The sequence below is a fragment of the Pseudophryne corroboree genome, chromosome 4 (assembly GCF_028390025.1).
Source record: "Pseudophryne corroboree isolate aPseCor3 chromosome 4, aPseCor3.hap2, whole genome shotgun sequence".
NCBI classification, from domain to species: Eukaryota; Metazoa; Chordata; class Amphibia; order Anura; family Myobatrachidae; genus Pseudophryne; species Pseudophryne corroboree.
In genome coordinates this window covers 401,114,101-401,126,985 of record NC_086447.1, presented here as the reverse complement: position 1 = coordinate 401,126,985, position 12,885 = coordinate 401,114,101, and the positions used below count along the sequence as shown (strand labels likewise).

Genomic DNA, 12,885 nt, shown 5'->3' with positions numbered 1-12,885 from the left:
GAAGGGATGCCTATTTCTGAAGGATCTTTTGCACCTAGCATGAGGCTGGTTCAAGTGCGAATTCTAATGATGGTGGTTGCGGCAGCCAGCATAGAATCAATGGACAGCATGTGTTTCTGTTTGCACGTGCACAAACCCCTGCATTGAACAGAAGACTAGTGGGGATCCCACTCAATATTCTCTTAACACAAGTCATATATTGGGCCAACACTGCAGTGTTGTTTATTTCCATGGATCAGACAAAATAGCAAAATCTGTTCTTGAACATGAAAATACATTGTTTTTATGTTAATTATCACTGTATTTAATTAAATAATGACTATATGTATAAATAATATACAATAGGAGCACAAACATTTTTATTAAAGAGAATACATACAACAGCACATTATGATATGACAAGGGGATCACTGTTTTTATTTGTCAAAAAATGGGGTATGGACATTAGGCGCTTTCATCTGCAGAAATCTGTATTTCTGTCAGTGTCTGGTGACCATCTGAAAATAACTACTAATGAGGCCCCATGTGTATTTTGGCAAGCATGAGGAACATAGGGAATAATGTGCCCTCCTCTTTCACAAATTGTGCGCCAATTGTGCAAGTGCCATTATGGGTTAACATGTCACATTTACTTCTATCTGCCATCTATGGAAAATGTTTTTATAGTACATGGTAACATTTTTTGGTGACCACAGGTCATGGGACGCCTCTCTTTCAAGCAATATGTCTCTAGCTACCAGAATGGGGTTATTAGGACACTTATTGCTGTACTCCCATTCTCTACACTGGTCAGCACCAATGAGGAGGGTTTTTCATTTTATTATGGAGTCCCACTGTTGACAATGAGTGAAACGCATCATCCATAGTTTTAGAAGAATTAAGGTGAGAAAAATGGTTTAATAACCTTTCAAGCATTGGAGAGTATGGTGGAATGGTTAACAATAGATTGTTTATGGAGCCAAGGTGTAGATTATAAGTGTATGTGTATCCAATGATTTTTTTATTTTTTTTTATGAAGTATCTCATCTACTCCACTGGTTCTCTGAAAATAGGATACTGTTTATCTCCTGAGAGGTGTTTCCTTAGCTTGAGCAACCTCTTTTCTAAAAGAAAACACCATTTTCTAAATTATTCCATATTTTGCAATTTGATAATCCCACTATGGAGGCCACCCTAACAGACTTACAACAAGGTCCCAGATACATCATGGAATTCCAGAGAATGGGTAGATGGCACGTACTGGAATGCAATGGCCAATTGTTATAAATTTCTCTGTGTCAAAATGACAATATTAAGGATGAACAGATTGAACAGATGCATGTGGATCCTCCTGATGTCCTGGAGACATTTAATACTTCGTGTGTCATTATTGGGTGGTTCTCAATACTGTAACTCATAGAGATGTCCTGGAACATGAGATAGAAGTAGTAACCGCTGGACTTGGCCTAAAGATGATTTTTGGTGACTTTAGTAAAAGTAAGTTATATGGATTGGAGGTAATGAATACCAAAATGGTTTTAATCATAAGGTATTGAGAGGGAGGAAGCTGGAAAAGGTAGCTATAGACAAGCATCCTGATTTATTTAAAAAAAGAATGGCAGAAAAGTTATTGGGGAGTAGTTATAAAAGGAGTCAGGCTGAGAAAGAATTCCTAAGGATGGGTAAAACAAGTGGGACAAGGTTAAAGAGCTGGATGAAGTGGACAGATGGACATGCATTAGGACAGATGGAGTGGAAACATTAAGAGGATATAGTATCAACTGGTAAGGTATAGTGGAGAGAAGATCAAAGAAGAGCATGGACTTTATTTCCAAAGACCAGTATAAAAGAGCACAAAGTTGGTTCTATAGAGAGTCACTGAGATGGTATTTTATTATTATTACCAGTTATTTATATAGCGCACACATATTCTGCAGCACTTTACAGAGAATATTTGGCCATTCACATCAGTCCCTGCCCCAGTGGAGCTTGCAATGGATCCAATTAACCTACCAGTATATATTTTTGGATTGTGGGAGAAAACCGGAGTGCCCGGAGGAAACCCACGCAAGTACAGGGAGAATATACAAACTCCTCATGGTTAGAGCCATGATGGGAATTGAACCCATGACCTCAGTGCTGTGATGCAGTAATGCTAACCATTACACCATCTGTACTGAGAGGAGCGTAATAGGAGGCATTTCTTGGAAGATGGTACTGTAAAGAGTTTGGAGGGAAAATTTATGATGAAGTCATGGTTGGTAAGGGAGGAAAGGAGCTAAAGAAGAGGAGGGCAGAGGAAGGAATTAAAGGTGATGAAGAGGCAGTGGAGATTGGTAGACTGGTTTGAAATATGAGACTTAACTTACAATTGATTATAGAGACAGGGATACAAGATTTACTTTATTGATGCTCAGTGAGAGCATATAGAGATGTGAATTATTTTTGGAATTGGACTAATGAAAGCTAACTGTTGTGGCCAATGCAGCAAAAAAGCAGGTGATAATGTGGTTTTATAGGGAGACACTCAGATTTTGGCTAGACAAGGAAGTTCTTGGTTGGAATGTGAAAAGAAGGCAGTTTCAACGGCGTCAAAATAATGATTGCTGTGTGATTTAAGTGATGCATGTGGTTCTGAAAGTGGAGAGAAGTTGAACAAATATAAGGGGTAGTCATAGAGAAGGAAGGGTGAATTGGAGAAGAGACAGGATAAACCAAGCTTAAGAGGGAGACCACTATAGGTTGCAGGAGAAGAATACACTGTGAGCTAAAACGAAAAATAGATGGAGAGAAATCTAGAGACAGCATCATTTATGGGATTGTCAATAAAGACAGTGACAACATACAGAGAAGTGATTGAAAATACAAAAAGGAAGTGGGAAATCCAAGCAGCAAAATTATCAATTAATTTGGAGAGGGGACTAGGAGGATGACAGATGATTTCAACTTGAAGTTGTGCTGGGTAGAAGAGATAAATGGAGTTCACAGTACCTGAAAAGAGTAAATGTAAAGAGAAGGCCTATGAGCGATGACCCAGAAGGTGCAAAGAAAAAGCAATTAGAATCCCATAACATTATGGGCTGCTAGTTTTGTGTATTATATAGGTCAAGTTCCCTGTAGCAGAATGCAGCATGAGAGCTGGTGCCAGAAGAGATCAGGTTTTGTTGATGGTGAGGAGGTGAAAGTTGTTAGAAATGGAAAGTTCATGAAGAGAGGACAGTCTATTGCACACATATTTGGTTTTGCAGAGAGCACAAAGGAAAATAAGATTATTCAGTTGGGATATGTGGATAGGTTGGCAGGATTATAGGTATGCAAGGAATGCATGATTTGTGATAGAAGGAATGACTGTAACAGAGAATAGGGATAGTGCACACATAAGTGGTACACACATAACAGAGATGTCTTAAGCGATTTGATAAATAATTGAGCTGAGGAAAAATATATAGGTTAGTAAAGGAATTTTTGTAACAGAAGTAGGGGGAGAGTAAGGATGGTAAGAGGTGTTGGGATATGTCCTTCAGGTGGCACACTAGGAAATGGTAATGCATGCCTTGGTCCAGCTGATCTATAAATCCAGTTATCAGGTGATGGTGTATCAGGACTGGACTCAGGTGCTTCAGAAGTTGACATGACAACACTGATTAGAAACCAACATGGACTGAACAGGCTAGAAGCTTCAGCTCACAGGATCTGAGAAGAATTTGTGTAGGTGTCAGAAGGCTGAAACATTAACAAAACACCAAGTGACATGAGGATCCACACATGGATTCAAGAGTTGACCATTTATTGGAGTAGATTCTGTGGGTGAGTAGATAAAGCTCAGGGAACCTGGTGGTCATTGATGATGTAGCTAGCTCAAGAAGCACTATTAAGGTTAGCTTCAAATTGTCAATTTTGCTACACAATATTGCTGTGTAGGGAGCTATAAAGAGGGATGAGGGAATCCCCAATGTTTTAAGAAAAGAGGATCTCTGCTACCCACCAAATATTTTTTTTATTAGATATTACAGTATCAGTGGCAAGAATCTATGCCAAACTTGACCATGTGGGTAGTCAAAAACAGCCTTCTCAGACAGTTCATAATAGTTAACTTGGATAACCAACTGGTGTACAGTATTTACAGTACCTTCTGGAGTACAGGACACATGTCTGAATTTTCTTGGACCATCTATGCCAACATTCTTTATCGGTTTATCAAAATATTTTGTTTGAACAAGAATCCTTAAAGTTACTGTTATGAGTCACGGCTGTGGCTCGTTCCTGTTTTGCATTTTGGTTATGTATTTTATGTTATACTTCTGTTTATGTTCCCCGTGGGTGTCATGGGGTGTTCGGATCTCACCCTTAAGGAGAGGTTACTGTTATGAACCACATGTAGTGGTTCATTCCTATTCTATGTTTATAGTTGTCTTGCAGGCCAGGATTTCCCGTTGCTCTGGTTTGAGAAGACTCTTGTTTGCTGCCGGTGGTGAGTCTGTGTGATTGCAGCTTGTTCCCATGTGTTCAGCCTCACCTGTCTGTTGATTGCACCTCTCAGTTGTGCAGCAGGGCAGCTGCACGACATAATTAATTAGGACTCTGTTATATTCTGGCTCAGTGCAATTCACAGACGCTCAGTGCAATTCACAGACGCAGAGTTCTTGAGTTCTGAGCTAGTCCCTGCCAGTTCCTGAGCTCCTGTCTAGCAGTGTCTGTCTAGCTGCTTCGAGTGTCGGTTCCAGTGTCGGTTCCAGTGTCTGATCCCGTGTGCTGCCGTGAAGCGTTCCTGTCCAGAAGTCCTGTGGCTTTGTCTGTGCCTGGTCGAGTATCTGGCTTCTTGGTGTCCACCGGTCTGTCGTTTGGGATTCTGCCTGTCCTCCAGTTCTGAGAGTCTGTGTCGGCTACATTGGGGGTTCCTGTCCGTTTGCCAGTATTGGTACCGGTTTCGTGAGTAGCGACTTTGCCGCGTCCGTCGGCCTAGGCCGCAGTATTCTTTGGTTATATTTTGTTACTGGTGTTTTGCAGAGGGTTCTGCTTATGCTGTCACCGCCGGTACACAACAGTATTGTGTCGGAGAGTGGACAGCATTTCCTTTGTTGTTCTTTTCCTTTGGCGGCGTGCCGCACATATATTTAGTTTTAGGGTTGTTAGTAGTCCCTAGCCTTCTGTTTGCTTTAGTTAGAGGTCCCCTTGTTATTATCCTGTCTCGGTTCATGCCTTGTCTCACTCTAAGACCTGGGGGGCATCGGAGTTGGGCAGACCTAATCCGCCCTTCAAACGCGGCTGCCGTGGGCCCAAGAAACCATAGTCACTCAGGCGTGAACTGACCACACGGGTGAAACAATGGAGGTAGGGTGCTAGGGGCTATTTCCACACCACACCTTATTTCAGCATCACGTTCTGGTGCTCTGGACTCACTACGCAACATCTCCCTTGTTCTGAGCACCAGGAACCTAACTGTTACATGGCCATATCTTTGGCCATATATTATTTTTCCACCTGCCATGATCATGGCAATTCAGGAATGGCATGCTCCAAATGAAGTCAAAGAATTTCAATGCTTTGTTGGTTTTGACAATTATTACTGCAGCTTCATGCAAATAATTTTTAGGTGGGGGGGTGATTAAACTGAAATCTAAATATCAGTATAAAAATAAAGCAGCCAGTATTTACCCTGCACAGAAACAAAATAACCCACCCAAATCTAACTTTCTCTGCACATGTTATATCTGCCCCACCTGCAGTGCACATGGTTTTGCCCATTAGCTAACAAATTTGCTGCTGCGATCAGATCTGACTTACCCCCTAAGTGCAACTAGAAGAGCAGTTTAACGTGACTGCAGCAACAATGATGGAGGACATATCTGTATTGTGTACTTTGTATTTTTGCATACTTTTTCTGATGCAAATAATAGATATAGTGTTATACTTAGTAACACTCTCTAATGTTTGTAACTTCTTATTGACATGACAACCATTAAAAAGAGAGTACAATTAATAAATTACTTGAACCACTCTAGTGGGTGTAAAATAGCATGCTAGCCTCCTCCAAATTATAGGATGCATGATTCAATCAGTTGCTGTTAGTTATGTTGTGTCACCATTAAGTGCATACACAGAATCATATATATGTATATTCTTTTACTGTAGTTTTCTAATAATTTGTTCCTCTGCTGCATTTCACATTTTATTATTATTATTATTATTTTTTTTAATGTGTCATACCTATAATTGGACAGTCTCCAACACGTCCAACCATTTTATTTGTTATTCCGCCAGTAGATGTGGCACAGGAAAGGTTGCCCTCTGAATCAATAGCTACTGCTCCAACCGTATCATGCATCCTAAGAAAAATATACAATACATACAATAAAAACACAAAAAAAATACTTAACAAATATTACTAGGCAACTAACTCCCCCTAAGGTTTCCTCTTTTCATTGGAGGTTTTCCTCCTATCTATTCATCTCCCCAGATTTCAAGCTAAACATGGAGCAACTCTTTCTTAATTACGTCAACAACAACATTGTTCATATAGATGATGCAGCGTTATTTTGGGCAACATCTAAACCAGTGTAAAGATGTAATTTGCTGGCCTACATTTCCAGTAACCGACGCCAACTTAACGCACGTCTTTTAACTCTAAGTACAAATCTATCACAATGCTATGCTGACATGCTGCATACAGATACTGACATGACATATCAAGTTTACCTGGCTAACAAGCAATTATATATCACGTTATGCACTGAAAGAGCCCAACATCATCTTGGCTATCAGAAATACTGTTATTTTCATCGGGGAAATAATGCAGGCAAATTACTGGCACGTGTGGTAAGGAACCAGAGACCATCCCTTTGCATTCTATCCCTTCAGAGTCCTTGTGGGCCCTTGCAACATACCGAGGACATAGCAGATGCCTTCTTAAAATATTACTCTGACTTATACTCTGCTCCAGAGGATAACCCTATCCTTGAGATGCGTTTTTTAAAGGAAGCTAATTTACCAACCCTCTCTGCGGAGGCCATTTATTCTGTGACAGCACCTGTTTCAGAAATGGAGGTCTTCTTGGCCATTAAGTCATTATCCAACAGCAAGTCCCCTGGTCCAGATGGCCTAAGAACCGAGTATTACAAACTATTGGCTCCCAATATGATGCCTCAGTTAGTTCCTTTTTATAAGTCTATATTAAAGGGGTACAAGACACCACAAGATTTTAACTAGGCTCGTATCATCCTACTGCTAAAACCTGGTAGGGACCCCACCCTAACTTGATCTTATAGTCCTATATCTCTGCTCAACCAGGACTTTAAACTATTTACTGAAATTATTGTCCATTGTCTACAACTTTTCCTTCCAAATATAATAAATCCCTCGCAAACGATATTCATGAAGAGCAGGAACTAGGTGCATAATGTACTTCACTTGGTGGCAGTGTTAACCAAAACTCACCAGGGAGGGGACACACATACACTCCTGGTCAGTTGTGATGTCGACAAGGCCTTTAACAGAGTGTTATGGTCTCACCTATTAAGTATCTTCCATTTGCAGCATTTTCTCTTGGATTTTGTGAAATTAGTTAGATTGATAAATCACACCCCTATTGCATTTCTCACAGTCAATGACCTAAATACCCCTTCACTTAGGTTATGCCAAGGCATGAGCTAAGGCTGCTCATGATCTTTTCTGCTATTTAATCTGGCCATGGATCCTCTAATCTGCATGTTTCTCCAGTGTATGGAATGGCAAAGGGTGACCATTGGAGAAATTACCCTCAAGGTCTCGGCATACACTGAAGACTTGTTATTGTACAGATGTAGTCACGCTCATCATGGCTACATTTTACTGAAATTGCTCCTTGTTAGGCATGACCACGTGTACATCTGGGGTGAGCACACTTCCTAGATGCAAACGCACCCCATTCGCATGAATGGGAGTGGCTATTGCCTCAGCTCGGCATGGCTAGACACAGGCATGCCTAGCCATGCCATGAGTGCTCATTTAAAACAGCTGTAGCCACGATGAGTGTGGCTACATCTCTACATTAAGAATCCATACTCAATGATACCCAAATTACTCACCATCCTACAGTATTTTCACATAGTATCAAGTTTTCTGATAAATTATGATAAAACAGAGGCTTTAGCGTTACACCCTAAAGTTACTAATGGATGGAACATTTCCCTTCCCTTTGAATAGGCCAAAACCCCTTTAATATATTTAGTCCTACTATATATACAGATGTAGCCACGCTCATCATGGCTACATCAGCACTAAATGGGCACTCTCAGAATGACTAGGCACGCAGACATGCACATGGTCATGCCTAACAAGGCACGATTGTGGCAAGATGTAGCCACAATGAACGTGACCACATCTGTATTACACCACGCCCTTTAATATAATACTTGGCCAACTATCCCACTATAATACAATAAACTCTTATATACTTCGAAAAATGGAAACACCTCCGACTCTCATACCTTGGTATGTATCAATTAATTAAAATTATATCTTTCCCCAGGATTCTATATTTATTTTCAGATGCTCCCATTACTCCCACTAGACTCAGATCTTAAACTCTTGAACAAAGCTATCAACAAATTCATTTGGGCAGGCAAAAAGCCCAGAATTTCTTATACAACCACCTGCTTTAGGTGGCATTAATCTTCACTGTCTTCGATCCTATGCACTGGCAGCAAAGTACTGCTATGCAATTAATCAGATGAACAGTACAAATGCATTTACTGGAAAGCTTCTATAGCATGGATGTCCCTCTAGTCAGTTTATTACACTCTCACCCCTCAGTTTTTCCACCGCAGTTACCCCAAAATCTATTGCTCTATACTACATGTTTGGCCTGGAGGCGTGCATGAGCCAAAATTAATCTCCCCTTTAGCATCTCCTCATTATTATCCAATTGTTCATAACCCTGGATTTACTGCTGTTTTTTTGACACAATTTTTTTGCTGCTTGCAGGCCACAGGGACTTAGTTATATCCATCAACTCATTGAACCCATACAACATGGCTGTTTATTCTTATACTCACCTACAAGGAAAATTTCCTCATCTTCGGATCTCTTTGTTTGTTTTCAAATTCAAAGCTATGTCAATACCTTAATACCCCGACTCCCCTCGTCATCAAAGAAACATTGCTTGTACGATTGCTGTCTCAGTGCTCTAATATGATGTTTACTACCTCCATGCTTTATGGCTACATACTCTGTGTAAAAGACCTCAACTCTGAATCAGTTCGAATTGCTAAATGGCACTCCACATTTCCCACCATACCTCTGAAAAGTATACTTAAATCTTTCGTAAGACTTAATAAGCAACTAATCTCTGCATCAAATGTAGAAATGCAATAGAAGCTACTACACTACGCCAATTTTACACCCAAACTGAGAATCCTCACTGGAATCTCTACTGCTTCACATGCTTCCAACCAGATGTTTATTTAATGCATTGTATGTGGACCTGTGGGGAAGTACAGAGATTTTGGTTACACACACATATATAACCACCACATTTAGAAATGGGCCATCTGGGATATTATGTCAACATTTGGCTTACCAGGTCTTCCCAAGGGTGCCCGCCAATTATTGGCAAAGATTGCAGCAGCTGCAAAGAAAACCATTCTGTCCCAATGGGTATCCAATGACATCTTGAATCTCACCCTTCTACACCCCAGAGTCTCAAACTTATTTCAGATGGATTGGTTAGAACTGTCTCTTAACAAAGACAAAGGTACACACATTTTTTTTTCTATATTGCTCCCCTATATCCATACTCTTTCCCCACAGATTAAGGATAGTCTATGTCAAGGAGGTCAATTTACTGCTTGATATAATGATGCAACATTATCATCCGGTCCACCCCCATTTTAATAATTTTCCTATTGATCTTATGCATCATCATGTTCACCATCAATGGGTTATATGCATTTTAAATACTGTTGTATTTTGGGGGTCATTCCGAGTTGTTCGCTCGTTGCCGATTTTCGCAATGGAGCGATTAAGGCAAAAATGTGCATGCGCATGGTACGCAGTGCGCATGCGCATGGTACGCAGTGCGCATGCGCTAAGTGTTTTAGCACAAAACTTAGTAGATTTACTCACGTCCGAACGAAGAATTTTCATCGTTGAAGTGATCGGAGTGTGATTGACAGGAAGTGGGTGTTTCTGGGCGGAAACTGACCGTTTTCTGGGAGTGTGCGGAAAAACGCAGGCATACCAGGATAAAACGCGGGAGTGTCTGGAGAAACGGGGGAGTGGCTGGACGAACGCAGGGCATGTTTGTGATGTCAAACCAGGAACGAAACGGGCTGAGCTGATCGTAGTGTGGGAGTAAGTCTCAAGCTACTCAGAAACTGCTAAGAATAATTTAATCGCAATTCTGCTACTCTTTTGTTCGCTATTCTGCTAAGCTAAGATACACTCCCAGGGCGCGGCGGCCTAGCGTGTGCAATGCTGCTAAAAGCAGCTAGCGAGCGAACAACTCGGAATGACCCCCCTTGTCTGTTGTATTCATGCTCTATTTTGATCTTACTTGCTTTTATAATGGATTACATTTCCAGATTCTGTAATATTTTCCTTGTTGTGACTTGATACAACTTGACTAACAATGCAACATGTATTTATTGTTAATGTGTAATTGCAGTCTTACAATAAAATATTTTGACAAAAAAACAACAAACATAACTGTAATTTAATCCATAATCATTCACTGTCGCATCAACTATCAAAATGTTTTCAAGGGTTAGGTATGCAATACCAGGAGCCGGGATCCTGACAGAAGACTGACAGCAGAATCTTGATGAATCCTGATAAGTATTTTCATGCTACCACTAATCCTAACCCTAACCCAGCCCTCCTGCAGCCTAACACGAACCTCTCCTTCCCACAGCCTAGCTCTAACTGTCCCCTACTACAGCCTAACCCTAACCACCCTCCGCAGCCTAACCCTCACCTCCCCCACAGCCTAACCCTAACCCACCCCTAGTGCCTAACTCTAACCCCCAACCCCAGTACTTACCTCTGGGATCCATCGGGATACCACTGTCAGTCTATTCACAATCCTGATTGCCAGAATTTTAAGTGCATCCCATTTTCAAGAATACTTTCTGCTTAAAATATGCTGTAAGTCTATATATTTTGTTAAAGTTTGTAAGTCATGTAAATATGCTGTAAGTCTATATATTTTGTTAAAGTTTGGTATGCTATCAATTAGAGATGAGCGGGTTCGGTTCTCACAGAACCGAACCCGCCCGGACTTCACGCTCTGAGCCCGATTCCGAGGCAGGCTCGGGGTTTAGAACTTGCCACACTTGAAGTCAGTTCAGACACTGCCAGCCTGAGTCAGGTCATTCCCCTCATCAGGCTTTTGCAGAAGCAGCTGGAGAAATTGAAGGAGGAGCTAAGACAGTGCGATTCCGCAAAGTATGTGGGACTTGTGGATGGAGCCCTTCATTCGCTTTGCCAGGATTCAAGGGTGGTCAATCTGTTGAAATCAGAGCACTACATTTTGGCCACCATGCTCGATCCTAGGTTTAAAGCCTATGTTGTATATCTCTTTCTGGCAGATACAAGTCTGCAGAGGTGCAAAGACCTGCTGGTGAGTAAATTGTCAACTCAAGCGGAACGTGACCCGTCAGCAGCTCGTCCTTCAATTTCTCCCGCCACTGGGGCTGCAAGGAAAAGGATAAGATTTTCTAGCCCACCCACTGGCGGTGATGCAGGGCAGTAAGGAGCGAAAGCTGACATCTGGAACGGACTGAAGGACCTGCCAATGATTACTGACATATCTACTGTCACTGCATATGATTTTGTAACCATTGAAAGAATGGTGAATGATTATATGAGTGACAGCATCCAAGTAGGCATGTCAGACAGTCTGTATGTATACTGGCAGGAAAAAGAGGCTATTTGGATGCCCTTGCACAAACTGGCTTTATTTTACCTAAGTTGCCCCCCCTCCAGTGTGCACTCCGAAAGAGTGTTTGGTACAGCCGGTAACCTTGTCAGCGATCGGCATAGGAGGTTACTTCCACTAAATGTGGAGAAGATGATGTTCATCAAAATTAATTATAAATTCCTCCGGGAAGACCTTTACTAGCAATTGCCTCCAGAAAGTACACAGGGACCTGTGATGGTGGATTCCAGTGGGGACGAATTAATACTCTGTGAGGAGGATGTACACAGTGAAAGGGGTGAGGAATCGAGGATGAGGTCGACATCTTGCCTCTTTAGAGACAGTTTGTGCAAGGAGAGATTGATTGCTTATTTTTTTGGTGGGGGCCCAAACAAACCAGTCATTTCAGCCACAGTCATGTGGCAGACCCTGTTGCTGAAATGATGGGTTTGTTAAAGTGTGCATGTCCTGTTTATACAACATAAGGGTGGGTGGGAGGGCCCAAGGACAATTCCATCTTGCACCTCTTTTTCATCTTTGCATCATGTGCTGTTTGGGGACTAGTTTTTTTAAGTGCCATCCTGTCTGACACTGCAGTGCCACTCCTAGATGGGCCAGGTGTTTGTGCCGCACACTTGTGTCGCTTAGCTTAGTCATCCAGCTACCTCATTGCGCCTCTTTTTCTTCTTTGCATCATGTGCTGTTTGGGGCCTATTTTTTAAATCTGCCATCCTGTCTGACACTGCAGTGCTACTCCTAGATGGGCCAGGTGTTTGTGCCGCCCACTTGTGTTGCTTAGCTTAGTCATACAGTCACCTTGGCGCAACCTTTTGGCCTAAAAACAATATTGTGAGGTGTGAGGTGTTCAGAATAGACTGGAAATGAGTGGAAATGAATGCTATTGAGGTTAATAATACCGTAGGATCAAAATTTCCCCAAAAATCTGTGATTTTAGATGTTTTTATGTTTTTTTCAAAAATCATCCAGATCCAAAACCAAAAGATGAAAGGGTG

At 41.5% G+C, this 12,885-nt stretch overlaps 1 protein-coding gene across 1 annotated transcript in view; it reads right to left on the bottom strand.

The window, feature by feature from the left end:
• LOC134911459 (isoaspartyl peptidase/L-asparaginase-like) overlaps positions 1 to 12,885 on the bottom strand; it is a 153,776-nt gene that overhangs the window by 49,288 nt on the left and 91,603 nt on the right. Inside the window, exon 4 of the mRNA XM_063919657.1 lies at positions 6,187 to 6,305. Within this exon, the coding sequence (XP_063775727.1) occupies positions 6,187 to 6,305 (119 nt within the window). The remainder of the gene's footprint in view (positions 1 to 6,186; positions 6,306 to 12,885) is intronic.